Source organism: Canis lupus, chromosome 2, assembly GCF_048164855.1.
Source record: "Canis lupus baileyi chromosome 2, mCanLup2.hap1, whole genome shotgun sequence".
Taxonomy (NCBI): Eukaryota; Metazoa; Chordata; class Mammalia; order Carnivora; family Canidae; genus Canis; species Canis lupus.
This window is the reverse complement of record NC_132839.1, coordinates 61,150,356-61,171,501: the sequence shown is the minus strand read 5'-3', so window position 1 is coordinate 61,171,501 and position 21,146 is coordinate 61,150,356. Positions and strand designations below refer to the sequence as shown.

Below are 21,146 nucleotides of genomic sequence, written 5' to 3'. Positions count from 1 at the left end.
CCAACTGCATCACTTCCCCAGCCTCGCCGGCAGCCCCACCTAGAGCCCTCGGGCTCGCCCTCCGAGGCCTGGGGTCCTGTGGCAGCCCTGGGGGTCTCCCGCACTTCCCCGAAGACTGGGTTCTCTCTGCCCCAGGGGGTGGCTCGTGGCCTCAGAGGGGTGACAGACTTACAGTTGACGTGGATGAAGAGCACGGCCTCGTCGTGGCCTGCCACGTTCTCCGCCCTGACGGACACGCGGTAGACGCCGGGGCTCTCGTAGCGGTGCCGGATGGGCTCCTCGGTCAATGTGAGGTTCACGTACACGGCCTTGAAGCCGTCCCCCAGGTCCACCTGGTACTTGGTGGTCAGGACATCACCCTGCAGGAAATAGCACGAGGCCACCGAGGAGTGACCGGAAGGCAGACGGGCCAGCAGCGAGCGGCTCAGGTGCTCGCTCTTCCCCCCAGAAGGCGTGGGCCCCGGGACCCCGGGAACCTGCCTCGCCCTTGGGGTTTCCGGCCCGGCAGGCAGGGCTGCGGGTGGCAGGCAAGGCCCGGGAGCCGCAGAGATGCACGGGGGTGGCAGCAGGGCCCAGGCCCGGGCCACCTGGCTGCAGAGGGGAGCAGTCAGGGCAGCTCACAGGTGCAGGGAATCGGGGAAGGACACGGGAAGCAATATCCTTCCTGGCTTCACAGCGAGGAAGAGTCCTCATGCTGTACCTCCCCGGCCCCATCGCTCCTTCCTGCCGCCTGTCCCTGTGGGAACACCCCGGACCCCACTTCCTGGTGACCCAGAACAACACAGGAATAGTGCTGACCACTTAGAATCCTTTCATTCTGCACCTGCTGAGCCTTAAAACCCGAGGAGAGTCCTTTCCCATGAATCGTGCTCACTTAACTTGCCCCACAATTACGGGGACTGGGTGATCAGTGTCTGTGCCCCCAGGTCCACGTCCCCCAGGAGCTCAGAAGGTGGCCTTCGCTGGAAATAGGGTCTTTGCAGAAGCGATTGGTTATGATGTGGTCACGTCGGAGCAGGATGGGTTCCCATCCAGGGGAGGGGGCTTGGGACACAGAAGAGACGGCCACGTGACGACAGGTGGAGACCATGGCGACACAGCCATGAGCCAAGAGACCCTCCTCTCACCCCTCGGAGCCGCCGGTGGGAGCCAAGCTCTGCTGACGCCTTAATTTCAGACTTCCAGCCCCCGAAACCGGGAGAGAAGCATGTGCTGCTTTATGCCTGTAGCACGTGGTCACTGGTGACAACAGCTTACTCCCGTGGCATTCTACGGTCCCCATGCGCTGGGCTAGAGCCCGGGGACCACTGGACTCACCATCCAGTGCTCCTGTGGAGCAGCCCCTTGGAGGCCCCTGCGGCTTCAAGGAGTACGTGGCGCCACAGCACCCCTGGGGACCCCGAGCTCCTGCCTGTGGGCCACTCGCTGGTGCTCGCTGAACTATTTAAACACTTCGCTCGGTTAAGATAACTTGTCATTTCTCCCCCTGGTCAGAAAGGAGTCCAGTGGCCACGCCGACAAGCAGCAAACACGAGAGTGGAGAAGAGATCTGTCACCGTCACCCCACCCCGGCACCCGCCTTGCTCTGTGTGCTGCCGAGCACTTTAAGAAGACGTGGACATCTTATTCTGAGACCACCACCAGCTCGCGTGGATGTGTAGGGACCGAGGCAGAGATCCTGTGTGTCCCGCACCGCATGCCCAGTGCTGACACCTGCCGGAAACCAGAACGGGCCAACTAGGATACAGACATGGACACCGCTGGGGGGCAGGGCCACCGAGCCAGCGCTGCCATCACACCCCTGACACCCTGGCAGCCACACATCCATCCGTTTCTGCAACTTTGTCATCTCACGAATGTCCTATAAATGGAGCTCGACAGCACAGAGTCACTGGGGTTGCCTTTTTCTCATTCAGTTTAATTCTCCGGAGACTCACCCAGGTCGTGGCTCGTGGCAGGAATCTGCTCCTTTTCACGGGGAGTAGTGTCCCAAGCTGTGGCTGCACCACTGTCCAAGCAGACACCCCTCCGAGGACATCCGGGTGTTCCCGGTTCCCAGCATTTCTGCAATAAGCTGTGGTGGGCGCTCGCGGGCAGGGTTCCGTGTGGACACAAGTCTGCATTCCTCCGAGACAAAACACCCAGGAGCGCACTTGCTGGTTGTGTGTTTAGTTTTTTGAGAAACTGCCCAAGGGTTTTCCAGAGTGGCGGTACCATCTCATCCTCCCAGCAGCCATGTAGGAGGGGTCCGGCTTCTCCACATCCTCACCAGTGCTTGGTCGGGTCGCTGTTTCTTACTTTGGCCATCTCATAGGTGTGCAGTGACACCTCACTGGGGTTGGATTCCCATTTCCCTAGTGGCCAGTGAGGCTGAACGACTGCCTATGCTCAATGGTCACCTGCTTGTTGTCTGAGATGAACCGTCCCTGTGTCCTTTACCTGTTTCCTAACCAGGTGTTTTCTTTCTGCTCTTGACGTGTCCTGGGTACCAGTGGTCACTGGATGTGTGCTGGGTAAATATTTTCTTCATGGCTTGTTTCTCACCTTCTGCAGGGGGTCTCCCTCAGAGCTCAAGCGTCCCACCTGGATAAAGTCCGATTTGCCAAATTTCCTTTATGGATGATGCTTTTGGTGTCTACACACGCCTGGCCTGGCCCTAGGTTGGCATATTTTCTATCTTTTTCCTGGATGATTGATAGTTTTCTACTTTTTAAAAAAAGATTTTATTTATTTATTCATGAGACACAGAAAGAGGCAGAGACACAGGCAGAGGGAGAAGCAGGCTCCATGCAGGGAGCCAGAAGTGGGACTCCATCCGAGGGCCCTGGGATCACGCCCTGGGCCGAAGGCAGGGGCTAAACCGCTGAGCCACCCAGGTGCCCCAATAGTTTTCTACATTGACCTCTGTGGACCTCTGGGGTCCATTCTGAGTCCATCTGTTACCAGGTGCGAGGTTCCTGCCGAAGCTCATTATTATCGGCGCTCCATCCCTCCACTGGGATGCTTTGGCTCCCGTGTCAGGATCAGCTGCACATTTCTGTGTGGCTCTATTTCTGGGCTATCAGCCCTTATTTTTAATTCTTAGATACTCACAGAACTTGGCCCCCGCCCCAGATCCAGCACTTTCCACACGCAGCTTGGCCCCTGAGTGAGGGTGGGTGTGACTTGTGTGTCAGTGTGCAGATGCGTGAGTGGCTACAAGGGTGTGAACACGTGGCGAGAGTGTGCCCGAGCCCCTGTGTTGGTGTATGAGAGTGTGAGTGTGCGCCCATGTGTGCATGTCCACCCCAACAGGGCTCCCACACTCTCCCGACCTCTACGAGGAAGCCAGCGGCCTCTTCCACACAGAGGTGTGCAATGGAGACATCTCTCACAAGAGCATCTCTGGGGCACTCCCCTCACCTCCAGCGGCCCAGGCGTCTGCAATCCAGGCTGGGCCCGCAGGGGCGGGGAGGAGGCTGATGGGCCTGTCCTGTCCTGGTTCTCGCTGAAGAATTCACCCAGATGGGAGGCTCTAGGGGGCAGCAGAAGGCCGTTCTTCTGGGAGTCTGTGCTGCAACTGGGGCACAGTTGCAGGGAGTCCACTCTGAGGGGCCAGGGGCCCCGCCCCCAGAGGGGGGCATCGCACTCCCCAAGGCCAAGATGCTGCTGTGACAGATGCCTACCCCCAACCCCAGGGCCACCCCTGAGGCCCCAAGTAGGAGTCTCAGGGCCAGGCTCATCAGCAGAAGGGACCAGAAGTGGGTGAGACCCAGGGCCTGCCCCAGGCTCAGCCCAAGTCTGGAGGCCACAGACCAGGCGTTGTCCATGCAGAGTCCCCAGGCCTGGGGCCCAGGGCCAGCTCTGTCACCTGTTGCTGTGTGGTCTCAGGTGAGTCACTGCATGTCTCTGAGCTGGGGTTTCCCTGGCTACAGATCGGGTGGGAGGAGCACACTGGGGAGGCTGGGCACACGGGCGCTCACCACACATACAACTCTGCGTCCTCTGGCCTCAGTTTCTCTGTCTGCATGAGACCAGGGTCCCTGCTTTGCAACAGCAAACACCTCTGTCATCATCACCCCACCCCACCTGAAGGACCTGTGCAAATAACAGGTTATAAAGCTGAACTCGCTTCATTTCAGCTTATTTCTTAACCCAAAACCCGAGTGCGCAATAGAGCTGGGTGTGCAGACAGCCGGGGATCCTGGGCAGGTCTCCCTCCAGGGGCGAGTGGGCTTCCCTTCCCTGCTCTCCCGTCGCTTTGAGTTTGGGAAAGTTCTTCTGAGTTCCGTTTCTGGATGTTCTACGGTGCCTCTGTTACTTCCATACTCAGAAAAATAACTTTGCTGTGTATTAATTTCAAAAGACTAAAAGAAAATGCAAAACTTCGAAGCTGTTACCTTGGGGGGAACAGGGGGTTTTGGTGGTATTTATATTCTCGACATTTTCAGGCGTTTTTCAAATGTTCTATCGTGAGTATAGATTCTTTTTTAAGTCAGAAGAATGCGTAATACTTATACTAAAGAGAAGACGAGAGGAAGCAGAAGATTGGGAGGGAATTCACATTTTTGTATCTATGACATAGAAATAAATCTGTATCTATCATCTACCTACAGGATTTATCTTTGGTTCTGGGATTATAAGTAATAGTGGTTTGTCTTTTTTAAAAAAAAAACTTTCGCCTTTTCTGAAGATTCCAGATTAACTAAATCAATATAATTAGAGGTTTAACGCATTGCCGCCCACAGGAATGAATGAATCTTGGAAGCGTCAGAGCCCAGTAAACACACACACCGCCATGTGCGGAAGGGTCCTCGCCTCGTGTGCTGGCTGCACGGTGACCCTCCCCACCCCCGTCCATATTCCAGTCCTCTGAGGTTTGGATCCCATCCTTACGAGGTGACTTGGGCCCCATCTTACCCACCCACTACCCCCCCGGCTTGGAAAACGCTGGCCTGGATGATTCTGCTCTAAACCACCTGCAGGCAGAGGGGACACCCACCCACGCCCGTCCCCTGCCTGCCCCGCGGAAGCGCCCAGCGGGGACAGCACACCGAACTCACCTGCTCCTGCCGCACCGTGAACAGGACGTCCTCTCCGGGCCGCACGGCCACCGCCTCGCCGCGGATACTGATCTGCAGGCCCCGGGGCGGCGTGAGCGGGCACTGCAGCTGTGCTGGGCTCTGCCGCGGGTCCACGCCGCCCTCACACACGTTGGACACCACCTTCCGGTACCTGCGGCCAGAGGGCAGGTCAGGGTCTGCAGGGACGGCGGCGGAGGGCACAAGTCCCGCGGCCCGGGGGACTCGCTGCCGGCGAGCTGTGTCTCTTGGCTGGCGGCCTCCCCACGGATGCCTGGCCTCCTCCTAGCCTCCTGGCCTCCACCTGGCCCCACCGAGGGCCATCGCTGCCCTGGGTCGGACAGAGCTGAGAAGCCGGGCTGGGTGGAGGGTGACCAGTGATGGCAGGGTCTGCTCCCTGGCTGGCTGCTTCCCTGTGTGGTCACAGTGCTCAGGACAACCCTAACACCTGCTGTCCTTGTGGCCGAGGGTGTGACTGGGCACAGCCCACATGCAGGGGCCTTGCAGAGAAAACTGCCCAAGACTGGCCGGGGCTCAGCCGTGGCCGTGTGCCGACACGCCCCCTCGGGGCTCCCTTCCTCACCACCCCACCAGAGGACACCTGATCCACCATGTATTTGCTGGGGATGGGCTGAGCACGCACAGCCCCTGCCCTTGCCGGGGGACCGCCCAGTGCGAGAGGCGGACTGCATCGCTCTACAACCCCCATGAGGTCAAATCACCACTGACAAGCTCTGGGAATCCGTCCCTTCAGCTGAAGCCAGAAGGGCGAACAGGAAGCAGGACCGGCGTGGGCAAAGGTCCTATGGTGGGCAGCTGGAGACAAAGTAGGGAGCAGGGCTGTGAGGAGGCCGGATAGGGGTTCGGAGGGCAGAGACCGTGGGCTCTGATGAAACTTTTAGGAGACCCCAGGCAAACCACGGCAGGGACAGCATCATCTGACTTGCCACTTGTGAAGCTTCCTCAGGATACACCGGGACTCTGTGTCCCTAAAACTAGCATCACAGCCAAAGTGCCTGGTTCTGCCCACGTCCCTAGGCCTGGTGCCCCCTCCTGCCCCCAGAGCTCAGCCACTGAGTATACGTTCAGGGGTTTATCATGCAAAACACATTGGACTAATTTAGAAGAAAATACATTCTAAGAGCTACTCCCACCCAGAGCACCCTTGTGCCCAGAGTATGCTCATGGTATGACGTGCAACCCTTCACCCTTGATGTGGGTGCTGGCTCTGACACGTCAGACAACAGTCTGCTTGCCAAGCCCTAGTGGGTGCATCAGAGCGTCTGCTCTGGCTGCTGGATGTATGGATGCAGGGATGGATGTGTGGAGGGAAGGATGGAAGGGGGATGGATGGATGGAAGGATCAGGGTAATGATGGATGGAAGGATGGATGGATGGATGGATGTAGGTGAATGATGGATGGATGGGTGGAGGATACATGGATAGATAGATGATAGGTGAACGATGGAAGGATGGGAGGAAGGATCGATGGATGGAAGGATGGATGGATGGATGGATGGATGGAAGGGGAGGGAGGGAGAGGTGATGGGTGAATGGATGAAAGGATAGATGGATGGATGATGGTGGTTGAATGATGGAAGGATGAATGGATGGACAGATGGATGGAGGGATGTGGGTGAATGGATGGAAGGATGGATGGATGGATGGAGAGAGGGAGAGATGATGGGTGAATGATGGATGGAAGGATGGAAGGATGGAAGGGAGATGGAGGGAGGGAGGGAGGGAGGGAGGGAGGGAGGGAGGGATGATGGGTGAATGGCTGGCTGCTGGCTGGTGGAATTTACACTGCTGAGGCCAAACCCTGCAACATCTGGCCCTGCTCCCTCAAGCTCTGCCCTGCTCCTCCCCAGAGGAAGTAATGGGGATGTTCTAGTAAGTTCACTGATGTCTTCTTTCATCTCAAAACTTCCTCAACTAGAAGCAGAGACCTTAAGAGACAAGGTCCTGGGAACTCCTGACACTGTGGGTTTATAGCTTTAGGTACCTAATCCTTCCGTTCCTTGTTCAGAGGCAGCTCAGAGCACAGACCCCCCTGGTGCTGCCTCACGAGGGCTGAGATGGGGACCCTGCAGGGTCAATGACAGGACATCGTCAGCTGCCTCCCCTTGCCATGGTGGCTCTGCCCCTGGAGGGAGACGAAGAGGCCCGTGCCGCGCTCACCCGAGGCTGCTGGTGTAGGTCTGGCCCAGCACACAGTCGTCTGGCGGGGACAGGGGGTTAAACCAGAAGTTGGCAAAGCACTTGTTGGCATCGGACTCTGAGGAGGGGGAGCGCTCAAATCCGTAGTCGCTGGAGGAGAGAGAACCGGGTTGGGAGGTAGGCACCAGTGGGGATGGGGGCCTGGCTGGGGGGAGGCCTCACGGCAAGGGTCTGCTATGACCGTTTATGGGATCACAGGCAAGTCCACGTGGCCCTGTCCAGCCTGAACATCAGCTACCTTCCAGGTGAGAAGGCATGCAGAGGGGATTCTGGGAACTCACAGGAGAGCAGTGAGCCCAGCCTGGGTGTCCTGGAGGGCTGCCTGGAGGAGGTGCACCAATCCCAAAGGAGATTAGAGACAGCCAGGGGAGGGGGGAGAGGCACTGCACAAGCCCCCCACCCCCCCACCCCCCGTTGGTGACATTGGTGAAGGGAGATGCAGGAGGAGGGGTGGCCAGCACATAATGGGGAGCAGGACGGCAAGGGTTGAGGATGGCTAGGGAGGCAGGCGCTGGGCCAGGGGCTTCCTGAACAAGGCTCTGGGAGTCTGGGAAGGCTGGGTGGGCGCCGCTAGCTCCCAGGACACCCTCCTGATTCCTGGCACCCATCCCCCCACCGCACCCCTGGGTTCCCCAAGCTCCTCGCACTCCCCCCGGGGGCACAGCTGGACCTGGCGCTGGCCCTGGCACACAGCAAGAGGCGGCAGGAGGACCGCGAGCCTGAGACCCGTGCCGGGCGGTCCTCACCAGAGGAAGTCCGACTCGCGGCACCTGCACACCCGGGACTCCAGGGCCGACGTGAAGCTCCTCCCCTTGATGCACCAGGACGTGGACTTCCTCTTGCGGAAGCTCCTCTGCTGGCCCATGATGCAGCGGTCGCCCTGCAGCGGGACGCGGGGTGAGAGCCCGCCCAGGAGGGCCGACTGCCCTCCGGAGGCTGGACTGCCCACCCTGCCGTCTCCAGGACAGCCAATCCTCAGCCCCCGGCAGCCGTCGGTGCACAGGGCATGTGCCCTTTCCCAGATGGGGAAACCAAGGCCCAGGACGGGGTTGGCGGGCCTGAGGTCCCGCTGGGGCAGCCTCCCTCCCATCCCAGCCCGCAAGCATCCATTGAGCACCCACTGTGTACACGCTCCCCCTGGCCTGAGGGGTTGCAGGGCCGCTGGAAACCAGGTCCCTGTTACATTTCTCTTCATCCCCTAGACCTGCAGAGTGCACACCTGTGTAGGAGCTCGGAGGAGCCGCGGCCTCCGGGGCGTGTGTGGACACAGCAGGCCCTGCCCCCGCCCCACAACAGTGACAGGAGCAGCAACAGGTGCGAGGTGCGGGAACCCCAGCCGTCCTGGAACCCTGGCCCTCCTGTCACAGTTCTGGCAGCACGACCTGGTCTGGACCGCAGGGGAGCCACTTCCAGCCCTTATTTCGCTTCATGTGACTACTCTTTTTGTTCCAGAAACATCTGTGTGTCTGAGATTCTGGGGTGGGCTGTCCCAGACCCCGCCCCGGGGGTGTTAGGTCATGTATAGCGCAGGCCCCGCAGCACTGCCTACCCTGGGACGAACCCGGGATCCCAAGCACGCGGGACCGCACGGTTGGCTCGGAGCCCCCAGCCCAGAGCAGCCCAGGCGCCGGGCGGGGCCCTCAAGTCCAGCAGAAGGCCGGGTCTGAGGGCCGCCGGGTCCTGGGAAGCCCTCGGGGGTGGGGCTCCCGGTGCCGCCGCGCAGGACGGGGGCTGGCCGCGGAGGGGCCGCCCTGCCCGGTGCCCAGGCCCACCTTGAGGTCGGTGAGGTCCCAGGAGCCATAGTCGTCCTCGCTGCACTGCCTGGAGAAGGACGGCCGGAAGTCCACCTTGACGAGCTCCCAGTCGGAGCGGAAGCTGATGTGGCCAAAGACGCTGCGGACGGAGGGTGGCAGGGAGGGAAGTCACCCTAGCCCGGCCCGCGGCCTGGCACAAACCACCTCCCCTGGGCCTCGGCTCCCGCGGTGCAGCGGGCACAGTGACACCGCCCCTGGCCTCGCAGACCGTGCCGGGACACCCCAGTACCCCAGCACCCAGCTCCTGGCCACCCGGCCCCCTGGCACCCCAGTACCGCTGACCCCCCGGCCGCCTGGTATCTTGGCCCCCTGGGCCCTGGCACCACAGCCCCCGGCCCCCAGCAAAGTGTCCAGCGGGCCACAGGTATGTGGTCCTAACAGCGGTGTCCACACAACTGGCACACGCTGTCTGTGGCTCATGGATTGTACAGGTGGGTGTTGCCCCCCCACGGCCCCCCTCAATGGACGAGAAAGTGGGCGCAGTCATGTCAGGAGCCCAGAACCCCCAGCTGCCACCCAGGCCTTTCCACTGCCTTCCACGGTCCTCGCTTCTGTTCTGAAGATGACAGGGGGTCAGCTGGCTGCTGCCGGGCTTCTCCTGCCTCTGTCAGTGTCACTGAGCCAGGGGTCTGCGCCTGGGACCCCCGGGTCAGGGGCACCACGGGGGGATTTGTGCCTGGGACCCCCAGGTCAGGGGTACCAGGCTGGGGTGTCTGTGCCTGGGACACCCAGCTCTGCTGAGTGGGGCCACAAGCTGTTTTTCCAGGCACAATTGGGGATCCAAGGAGAAGTAGGAGTCAGCACGTTGCTGGCAGCGGCAGGACGGGAAGGACGCAGCCCGTGCTCACATCCTGCTCCCCATGCGGCCCCAGCCTTGGCGAGTGGAGGAAGCAGGGATGGACACCCCGGTGCTCTCTAAAGGGCCGCCATTCACGGGGCACCGTTCATGGGCTCGGGGCCCATCTGTGCCGTCTGCTCTAATCCCCACCATGGACTTGTGAGGTGAGTCCACCCCTATTTTACAGAAAGGGAGACTGAGGCACAGAGAGGTTGAGTAACTTGCCCCAGGTCACACAGGTTGTCTGAGCCATTTCCTCTTCCTCAGTGCTCACTGACCATATACCCAGATCCCTTCCTCTCTGCAAGGACTGCTGTTTCAGGGGCTTCCCTTGGACTCCAAAGACAACCAGAGAAGAGGGCCCCTGCCTGCACTTCCGGTCCTTCCCCAGTCCATCCTACAGCATTCAGGACATATCACTAGAGGCTGAGCATCTGGGTGGGGGAGGTTATACACCCTGCTATACTCAGTCCCTTTCCAAGCATGCTGACAGGGACTGATGCTTGGGGAAGGACAGTCGTGATCTGAAACGGCCCTAACCCCACTCCAAGGTGGCAGGTGAGAAGTGTCTTGGAGTGTTTTCTTGGGGACCTGATGGCTGGCTCTGAATATCCGAGCCCGATATGTGAAGAGGAGTTTGTGTTCCTAAGGCAGCTCTGAGCCAGGCAGGCCCCATGTCCCGTGTGTGACCTTGGGCAGGTTCCCTCCCTCTGTGTACCTCAGTTTCCGTGGCTTTAAAATGGGGATGATAGCCGTGCCCTTTCAGGATGGTTGGTGTGGGCTCCCGGCGCACAGGAGGAGCTTCACACACACAATGCCACAATTCCTCTGCTCCGACACAGACCCACGAAGTAGGTACTGTTATCTGTACTTTGCAGATGAAATCCCCACCTCTGCACCCTGGCCGGGGGCCTCTGACGGTCCTCGGGGACCTTGGGCCTCCTGCTGTCCCAGCCTCAACCTTTCCCTGCGGTCAGTGCCCTTGTCTCCCGTCCCCCAGAACGAAGCCTGCTGGGTCGGTTATGGAAACAGGGTGTGAGGGTCTTAGCTCCATAGGGATGCTCTGGGCACCCCTGCCGCCGAGCGGCCTGTCCCCCTCCTGAAAACCACGTTATCCTGAGAACAGCTCGTGCGCTGCACCCGCACAAACACGACACAGCCCGACGCATGCCCATCACGCACCCCACGGCTGGGCCCTTTCCCACACCTGTGAGCCCGCATTTCTGGCTCCTGCTTTCCGCTCTGCGGACGGCAGCCCTGCGACACGGCCTGCACGCACACCCCAAACAGAGCCCTGCCCTCGCCCACACACACGGTGGCAACCTGCTGGGGCCCAGGAGGAGCCGGCCTCCATCCCGCCCCTGACCTGAGCCTGGAATGTGACATAACGTGACATGACGCGTCTCCAGGCAGGGGCACGGCAGCGACCAGGTGTCCAGGGGAAGCACCCCACCCAGGGTCTCTAGGATGGCATCACGGGGTCCCCGCCCTCTGCTCTGCTCTCGGGACCAAGGTCAGCTGAGGTGACGGGGGGCCGCACCCACCACTCCCTTGGTGCAGAACTGCTGAGATGTTAGCACCTGTGAAAAGGGGGGCAGGGGGATAAATCCCTCCGTGGACATTTCCTATGAGGACAAAATGAGATCACGTATGAAAACACCCCGTCACATAGAGGGGGGCTCAGCACAGCGTCCCCTCGGCCCTTGTCCAAGGGGCCGTACTGGGGAAGAGGTAGGGAGGGCACCAGGCTGCCTCTGTCCTGGGGGTGGCAGGGAAGGCCCCCCGGGGATGGGTCACTAAAACTGAGTTTAAGTCCACCAGGAATTCAGAGGCTGCCCATCCCGAGGGAGGACCCGCACTCCCTGTTCCTGCGTCCGTCTGGCCCACGCCATCTGAGTTCCCAGGAGCCTGGAGGTGGGCACAGAAGTGGTGGCGGTCAGTGGCGGTCAGCAGCCGTGGGCTGACCAGGACTGTTGTGCTCCCAGCCCTGCCCCGGCAGCCGGAGGAACTTGGGGTGCCTTCACATGATCTCCCCGCTAATGAGGGGACGGCCTGGAGCCGCGCAGGTGGAGGCGGGCCTGGGCGTGGCGGGCAGCATTGTTGGTGCTGGGCAGTTTCCTGCCAGGTTCGGCCTGAGGCTGGAGGCTTATCCAGGTGGGCCTCTTTGGGGTGTTCAGGAGGGCAAGACAGACGGGAGAGCGGACAGGGCCGCAGGGTGGAGGCTGCCGTGGGCTAGGAGGGGATCACGCCAGGGAAAGGCTCCCAGGCCAGAAATCCACTCCTGGGGGAGGGCCCGCGGCCACCCCGGGCCGAGCAGGCGGGGTAGGGGGGTCATGCAGCCGGCTGTCCCCCTGGCCAGGCCCACCCGCCACAGGAAAGAGGGAGCCGGAGCGGGCAGTCAGTCCAGATCCTAACAGGGGAACGCACTGGCTCCTTCTCAAGCCGCCGCTTGTCCTTGGGCCTGTGTCTTATCCATCTGGTCCCAGTTCAAGATCAGCTGCTCCGAGATGCCCAGGACACCTGTCAGACCCCAGCATGCTGGCCCTGGGACTCCAGCATCTTTCATGCTAGCGACAAAGCATGCCGGGTGCCACTCTTCACTTAAATCTGATCTGTCTGCCAATCTGGACCAAGGCTCTGGGGGGTCCTCAGGGTCCCCAGGGCCAGGAACAGGGGGCAGCACGTTGCAGGCCTTGTTGGGATGACCGGAGGAGGGCTGGCCTACGGGGCCTCTGCTGCGGTGCAGAGCCAGGGGCGCTCAGTCAGTGGGAGGGCGCCTCCCTTGGGGAGCTTCCGCCCTGTCCCAGGGAGAAGGAGGACGCAGGGAGACTGACCGCATGCAGACTGGGTGTTCACAGTGCGGGTGTCCTCTCTGCCGCCTGACGGAGCAGGAACGTTGTGGGGCCCTGCGGCTGCCTCAACACACTTCCACAAACAGGGCTGCAAACAACAGAGGCTTATCCTTCACAGGGTGGGGCCCTAGGGGAAGGTCCTTCCTGCCTCTTCCAGCTCCCAGTGGGTGCTCCCTGCAGATTCCAGATCCCAGCGAGTGCTCCCTGCAGATCCCACCAGGTGCTCCCTGCAGATCCCAGATCCCGCAGATGCTCCCAGCTGTCCTGGGATCCTGGCCTCCTCCAGCCTCCGCCTGGGCTCACACTCTCCCTGCGTGATGGTCTTCATCCTTCTCCTTCTTATAAGGACGTAGGATTAGCTCCCCATGCCCCCCACCCCCAAGCAGCGTGACCTCATCCTGATTCATCACATCTGCGAAGACCCTGTTTCCACACAGTCACAGGTTCCGGGTAGATGTGCATTTTGGGGAACCTGGCCTCCCCCATGCGGGTGTTATCAGTAAAAGGCAGGAGGGCACAGAGCCGCGCCCCATTGCACCCACCAAGGTGCACACCAAGAATCGGCAGAGCCATTAGGAATGCAGAGTCTCAGACCCCTGCCCTGGCCTGTGGATCAGCTCTGCCCAAACAAGCCCCCAGGTGGTTGGCTCGCTCAGGAAGGACCTTCCACAGCTGGACCCCGTTTACCCAGGCTCTGGCCCCGTGCACCCTATTTCAATTCCTACCCCCTCAGATCCCAACAGGGATGCCCGATGCCCCTTCGCCCCCTCCTCGCTGTGCCCAGAGTGAGGCCTGGCACCCCACGGACCTGAGCTGCAGTCTCAGAGCCCAGCCTGACCCAGGCCACAGCCTGGCTCCGCCCCTCTGCCCATGTGGGTGTCGGGTCCTCACTGGGAAGCAGGCCTGGGAGCCCCTCCAGGTGCCAACAGCTCATCATAACAATGGTGATGAAGATGACGGCTGCGAAGGCAGCTTGGGGCAGTGGTCCACTCGAGCTGCCCCGACTCGGTTCCAGCCCTCACCACCCAGGCCATCCTGAGTAGGTGACAGATGTCCCCGGGGGTGACAGAGGACAGTGGGCAGTAAGACACAAGGAGGCAGGTGCCAGGTTGGAGACGAGAGTGAGGAGGATGGGGAGGGAGGTGAGGAGTCCCGTGCTGACCATGCCTTGGAGCAGCAAGGTCCACCTCGGGGTCAGCTGCCCTCTGCCCGCCCACCTCCTGTGGCCACTCACGTCATGACCAGCGTCTCGTCCCCCGGCTCACTCAGCAGCCCGTCCACGAACACCGAGGTGCTGGTGAAGTTGTGTGTGCTCCAGGTGAGGCCCTCGTCCACGCTGAACCTGCCGGAAGAAGGGGTGTCAGCGCCGCAGGCGGGCAGGAGCGCTCCCCATGGCCAGGACCTGCTGCCCTGCTGGATCCAGCCCTGCCCGGGGCCAGTGCTGCCCAGCTGAGGTGCTGGGAGAAGAGCCGGCCCAGTGTGCTCTCTCTCTCGGGGGGCCGTGTAGCCGCCCGCCAGCACCACGGGGCCTCCGCCTCTCCTTAGGCTACAGCAAGGAGCTCGGGCGTGTCGTCTGGGTACCGTGAAGCTGCTTTGCAGCCCTTGGACTACGGTTATCTGGGCCTTGGAACATCCAGCTCAGCCCCAGCCAATGCCCGAGCCCAGCCCAGGGGGTGCCAGGCCAGGGACAGAAGCTTACTGCCCCCGCAATGCATCGTATCACGGAGTCACCAGCTTGCAGTGCAGGAAACTCTTTTTCAGACTCAAGTGATATCAGCTTCCTAGCAGCTTCCTGAGCGGCACCTTCTGAGTCCGGAGTTCACACCTGCCCTCACTTCCCCACAAACGCCCTCCAGAGTTCTGAAGCTGACCCAAACGCGCTCTCACCTGGGCACATCCTGCTGGCCTCCTTGCCTGGCCCTGCCTCCTCCCCTTGACTAACTTGTTGATGGACGTCACCTCCTCTGGGAAGCCCTCCCAGGCCTCCCTCCAGCCAGCCCCTTGACCGTGCCGTGCCATTTCCCTGCATCCCCCTGCCTGCCCTAGAGCAGCTCCCAGGAGGCAGAGCCCTGCCCACACTGCCTGCCCTGGCCCCTGCCCCCATGCTGCCCCCCACCCCCTGCATTACTTGAGGATCTTCAAGGGGATGGAGGTGTCCTTGATTGCTGCGATCACGCCGCCGTGGTCCAGGTAGAGGACGTGGTGCTCCTCCTCGAACACCTGCAGAGGGGACAGGTGACACTCTGAGGGCAGGTCACCCTCCAGGGGCAGAGCAGTGAACACACGGGGGCTGCGGGGCACCAGCAGAGGCCAGCTCCCCGAGGCAGGGCCAGCCTGGGGCTCCCCTGTCCCCCAGGCCCTCCCCACGCTCCCCCACACCACCAGACTCTGCCCGCGGGATGACTGAACGAGCGTGGCGGTGTCTGGACCACTGACATAAGAACGTTGCACAACGTCCGCCCCCTGCCCAGGAAAAGCTCACCCACCAATGTGGTGGACGACGTGAAGGTGAGAAAGAAATCACAGACGTCAGCAAAGCTCTATTTGACATTAAGACCCAGCTGACATGCCGCCTCTTCCAGGAAGCCCTCCCTGAAGCCAGGCTGGGTGGGGAATGTCTCTGGGCCCCGGGCTACACTATTTGTCATCAGCTCCTCCAGCCGGGAGGCTCCTCCCAGGCAGGGCCTGAGTCCCCTTCGTGGCCCAGCTGAGAGCTGAGAGTGCCTGTGGGCGGCGAGCCGTGTGGGGATGAAAGAAAGGATGGATGAGTAAGGGAGTGAATGAATGAATGGCCGCTAAGTCTTCAGGTGACGCATGGTCATGAGGCCTGGACAGGGCTCACACAGGAGGAAGCTTCCCTGGTGGCCTTGGGCTCATGAGGAAGCCAGGCCGGGGTGGGGGTGCAGGCCAGGGCCTCGCCACAGGCAGGAGGCAGGGGTGCAGCTCCTAAGGCGCCAGGGCGCAGGGGCCTCTGCTTCATCATCCGTGAGCGCAAATGTCTAGGGCTCCACCCTGCCCAGAGGGGGCGCTGGCACCTCCCCTGCACCTCTCCCAGGGAGGGGCCCCACCACTGACCACACTCACCTCCCACCACGCCCCCCACCACGCCCTCCACCCCGCGTCCTGCTGGCTCCCGGAAAATCAGCGCCACCTCCTGACCATCTGAGCGTCAGGACCTGTGGGTGTGCTGGCAGGAGTGCAGGGAAGCTCCGGAGGAGACGGGATGGATCCAGGACCGCCCCCCCACACACACCCACATGCACACACACCCACACACATGCACCCTAGTCCCTCGCCCCGGAACAGGAGGAGACAGGATGGAGCAAGGACCACCCCCCTACGCACATGCACACACACACGCATGCGTGCGTACACACATATGCACACACATGCACATACACACATACACATGCACCCTAACAACTCGTCCCAGGACAGGAGACTGGATGGAGGCAGGACCACCCCCCTACACGCTCACACACACACACACACACACGCATGCAGATCCCAGCCCCTCACCCCCGGGGACAGAGCCAGGACCACCCCCTACACACACACACACACACACGCACACACACGCACATGCACGCATACAAATGCACACGTGTGCACACACACAGCTCAGCCCCTTGCCCAGGGCCAGCGCAGTCCTCCGTGCCAGCCTGTCCAGGTCTCCACAAGTGGTGGCGTGCGGGCTGGCCGAGCCGGCCATCTGTGCATTGGGGGCCCGGGGGCAGGGGCCACGGAGCTGGGGGTGATGTGGCCCCACTTAGCGCTGGGCCAGGCCCGAACAAGTGTGGCTCAGCCGGCCCCTGCAAGCAGACGCCCACCCTGCCTGGGCGGGTGGACCTGAAAGCTTCCTGACTTGGAGGGAATGTTCTAGGAGATGACTGAGCGGGAGCAGGAAACTGTCAACAGAACTTCAGGAGGCACCTTCGCCTTCTCCCCGCTCCTCCATCACGAGTCTTTCCTTATTCGAGGGTCGGATTTTCGGGGAGCCAGCAGGACACAGTGTGGAGGGCGTGGTGGGGGGCGCGGTGTGGAGGGCGTGGTGCGGGGGGCACGGAGCAGAGGCCCCACATCCTAGGAATGTGGAACTTTAGCAGACCTGGGTGGGTGCAGCCCTGACATACATCACATCCTCCAGCCCCAACCCCTTCCAGCGGCCCTCCCCTCCCCCGAGGCTTTTAGAATCCCCTCCAAACCCTTTCATGGCCTCCAGGGCTCTGCAGGAGATGCCCCCCCTACTTTCTCCCACCCTCACACACACCAGCCACCCTGGCCTCCTTTTCCTGAACATGCTGCAGGTCCTTCGCACACGCTGCTCCCTCAGCCTGCAAGGCTCTTCCCCAGATAACTCCACCTCCTCCAAGTCCTGCTGGGGTTTCCCACGGCTCACAGGAATTCTCTAGCAAACACCATGACTTGAATAAGGAAGAAAGGCCACTTAGGAGAAATGGTGGAAACCCTGCCCTCTCCCCCTTACTTAGTATTTAGAGCAGGAGGCTGTCAGGTCAGGAGAAGTGACCCAGAAAAGGGGCAGCTACAGGACCAAGCACGGTGGAGCCCCTCCAGGACCCCAGCAGGCACCCTGCAGGGGTGCGGTGGGCCAGGCTGGGCCGGCTCAGCTGAGTTGCAGGCCAGCTTCTCCAGGAGAACCCAGAAAGCAGTCTGCTTGCTTGTTTGCTTGCTTGCTTGCTTTTTTCCTTTTCTTTTTTTTTAAGATTGTATTTATTTATTCATGAGAGACAAAGAGAGAGAGAGGCAGAGACACAGACAGAGGGAGACATAGTCTCCCTGTGGGGAGCCCGATGTGGGACTCAATCCCAGGACTCCAGGATCATGCCCTGACCCAAAGGCAGATGTTCAACCGCTGAGCCACCCAGGCATCCCATGAACTCTGCTTTCAAACATGTCTGCAGGCGGGAGTCGCAGCGCGGGACGAGAAGGAAGAGGGCAGGGTGGTCAGCGTGGTGGCCTTGGCTGCACGTACATGGTCCTGTTAATGGCAACCACGCTCAGAGGTCATTTCCTCATTTTCCAAAGAGAGACCAGGGGTGCAGAGACGCACAGGGTTTGTCTGAAGCCCCATAGCTGGTAGCTGGCAAAGCCAGGACGGACCCCGGGCCTGGAACCCAGCCCCCGGCCTTCCACCGTGACTCCTAGTCCGTGGGCCTCCTGTCTCCACCAGCAGGACACACCCAGTGGGAGGAGGACGGGCTGTGTTTTGGGTGTGACGAGGCTGCAGGCTGGAGTGGGGGCTCACGGCAGTAACTTGGGTGCTCCCCAGATACACCCCTGCAGCACTCACTCCCCAGGCTTGTGGCCCCATCTGCAGGGGTCGGAGGAGTAGGTGTGTCTGATGTTGTCCCTCTTAACCATTCGCTCAGGAAGGTGCTACTGGAGGACGCATGAACAGAGGTAGAGGTTCCTGGATGAGGGAGGTGACAGTCTGCAGATCTTAGGACACTGCATGGAAGGAAGGTTCATAACATTCCTCCCCAGGTGTCCACCCATCCAACAGACCCAGCGCTCCGGGTCCTCTGTTTGGGTGTTGGAGTCCAGAGGTAGAGATGAAGTCTCCCCTTGGGCGCTGCTTCCATTGCTCTGAACTTGCAGAGGGTCTGTCTGCCCCACAGGAACCCCCATTCTTGCTCCATTGGGGGTCTGATCCATGTTCTTTCTTGGGGGATCAGGCCGTGGGGCCAAATGTGGTCCAAGGGAACCACCCCAAGTGGGTTCTCAGGGCCTGTTTGTCCCAGAGCAGGGGCCCTGGCTACCCTGGGCTGTGCCTCCTGCCCGCTGGCGCTGGCTCCCCCCGGAGAACGGGCAGGGCACGGGCACATCTCACTCCCAAGATAGGGTATCTCCCAGTTACCCCAGGGGGTGCCCCAGAGCAACCCCACTCCCATTAGCCTGGGACTCAGGAAGAAGGGAGTCTGGGTCCTGACCCCCACCAATGGGGCTGGAGGGGCTTTGAACACCCATCGCCGTGGTTTCGGTGCCTTGATCAGCAGCCCCTCTGCGCCCGCCGCAGGCAGTGGGGCCCAGGGGCAGGCGGTGTCCCCTTCCCATCGCGCCCCTTCCCGCCTCCCCTGCACCCCAGGCTCCGAGGAGACTCCTTGAATGTTTCCTGCTTTGTTATTTTCATCATCCTAGGGAACTCGTGTTTTTAAAAGGTTATGTCCATTAAGCGGATACACGCTGTCATCTGTAATTCCGATTCTGAGAGTTCTCCTGGGACGTCTGACGTCCCTGACAATCTGCCTACACTCAGTAGGCTGCTCTGCCTCGAGTGACTGTCCAGCCTGTCCTCGGCCACCGCCGCCGCCGCCTCCCACCCCCCAGTGAACGCCAAACCCCGCAGAGCACCTGTTCTCGCACATAGGCACACAGCACCCCTCCTCTGCTCCCCGGGCTCTGGCACCCCTACCCCGCACCTCTGCCCCGCAAGGCCAGGCCTCCCGCTCCCCACCGGAACCAGCGTTCCAATTCCCACATCCCCAAGTGTGGAACCCCAGCAAGTTCCTCTACAACAGGGGTCACTGGGGATACCTCACCATCGGTTTCTACAAAATTAGAACACCTTGTCTGCTTCACCCTGGCCTCCTTAATCTCACGGGGGGGGGGCATGCTTCCTTAATAAATGGACAGACGGTGACCTTTAAGGAAGTTTGGGCACATTTCACAGGTTTTAGCAAAATAGAAATATTCTGACACAGTAAGTCTCTTTTGCCCTTTTTAAAATTCCTTGTTTCTTGCATATGATTAAAAATGTCAGGGCCTTATACCCAGGCTGTAGGTAGATGGGGTACCTTTGGGCTTGACATATTTGTCCTGAGCGTGACCTGGGCGGTGGGGGGTGGCTACAAGTGGAACCTCACCATGGAAAACCTGCCCCAAAGTACAGCTCCTGACGCTGTCTGGAAGGGCAGACACACACGAAAGTTTAGTGCATTTTCTGCAGTGTGAAAAGCAGGGGCTGTCACTCCATGCAGTTGGTGGACCTGACGCCGGCTCCTTGACGGTGTGCCCGTGACTGCACTGCCGGGGATGCTGGCGCCCGCAGCCCACTGCCCGCCCCCCAGGCGGAGAATGTCAGCTCCACGTGGGCCCTGTGCAGAGGAACCCTGGCAGGTCCAACCATCTCCTACAGAACTGCTTCTCCACTTTCTCTTCTCAGGCCCACTGCTACCTCGAATCCTCACCCCTGCACGCCTCCCAGGCCCCCAGCACAGACTCTGCAAGGCTCCGTCAAGCCTGTTCCTCCCTCACTTTCTCCTTTTCTTCCATGTCTTTGCCATATACCCAACAGTCACCCCTGCCAGGGACCTGGGTATCACCTATAGTCCCTGCGTCCTGTCCTCGGGGCTCCCAGAAGAGCTCAGCCCCAGCCTCCAAGGCACCGTGTGGCTCCCCACCAGGATGGCAGCTCCAGCCCCATCCCTGGCATTCACTGCCTTTGCTTAGACCCCCACAGTAACAGGTCTGACCATGTGAAGACACAGGTCAGGTCTCTAACCCCCCAGCAGTGGCTTACATGGCAGACATTAGTACCTGCTAAGAGGAGCCCTGTGTTCCCCCAGTCAGGCTGGCTGGAGGGTGAATACCTAAGTCTCAGAACTCCTCTGGGAGGGGAGGGGACCACAGATCCAATCATCAGCAGAATGGGTATGGGGCAGGTGTCAGGCCCCCTGCCTCCTTACCTGCCGCCAGGTGTGCCCGCAGTCTGACGTGATGTACATTTCTTCCTTATATTCCACCAGCTGTGAGCCCAGGTTACCTGGTCCAGAGAACAGGGGCAGGGTTGCTCTTAGGATCGGCCAGCTTTGGGCCTTTCCAAGGTCTGTGCCCAGACAAATCCCCACACAAGAGTTATGTATGCCCTGAGTCTCCATCTCCCACACTCAAAGCCACCCACAGGCATGCCCCCTCTGCCTTCTCCTTATACTCACCGGCCTACAGAACCCCTGTGTCTGGGCTCTGGGTCCTAGTCTATGCAGTAACGGATGAGCCTGGCCCAAAGAAAGCCAGCCTCAGGCAGCCCCGGCAGGGCCCTGACACAGGCGGAGTGCAGGCACTTGAGGGGTCCACAGGGAATAAGTGGTTCAAGAATAAATGTGGAGTGCCAATCAGGGGCTGGCTAGGAGAATATGCTCCAGGCGGGCCAGGGTGGGGTCATGAGGGCGCCTGGCAGGTTTTATACTGGGGGCAGGACACAGCTGGTTTGCATTTGGAGCCAGCTTCCCAGGGCTGGGTTTAGGGGAGACCAGAGGTCCAGGGCAGCATGGGAAGTACAAGTGAGAGGTTGGCTAAGCCCATCCATCCATCCACCCATCCATCCACCCACCCATCCATCCAT

The 21,146-nt window shown here is 60.7% G+C and overlaps 1 protein-coding gene across 1 annotated transcript in view; it reads right to left on the bottom strand.

The window, feature by feature from the left end:
• The window catches only part of SORCS2 (sortilin related VPS10 domain containing receptor 2), a 458,407-nt gene that overhangs the window by 15,030 nt on the left and 422,231 nt on the right, over nt 1–21,146 (bottom strand). Inside the window, exons 12-19 of the mRNA XM_072802937.1 lie at nt 20,491–20,567; nt 14,913–15,004; nt 14,019–14,126; nt 9,053–9,173; nt 8,027–8,160; nt 7,242–7,370; nt 5,043–5,214; nt 173–359 (exon numbers count right to left, since the gene is read on the bottom strand). Of these exons, the coding sequence (XP_072659038.1) occupies nt 173–359; nt 5,043–5,214; nt 7,242–7,370; nt 8,027–8,160; nt 9,053–9,173; nt 14,019–14,126; nt 14,913–15,004; nt 20,491–20,567 (1,020 nt within the window). The remainder of the gene's footprint in view (nt 1–172; nt 360–5,042; nt 5,215–7,241; nt 7,371–8,026; nt 8,161–9,052; nt 9,174–14,018; nt 14,127–14,912; nt 15,005–20,490; nt 20,568–21,146) is intronic.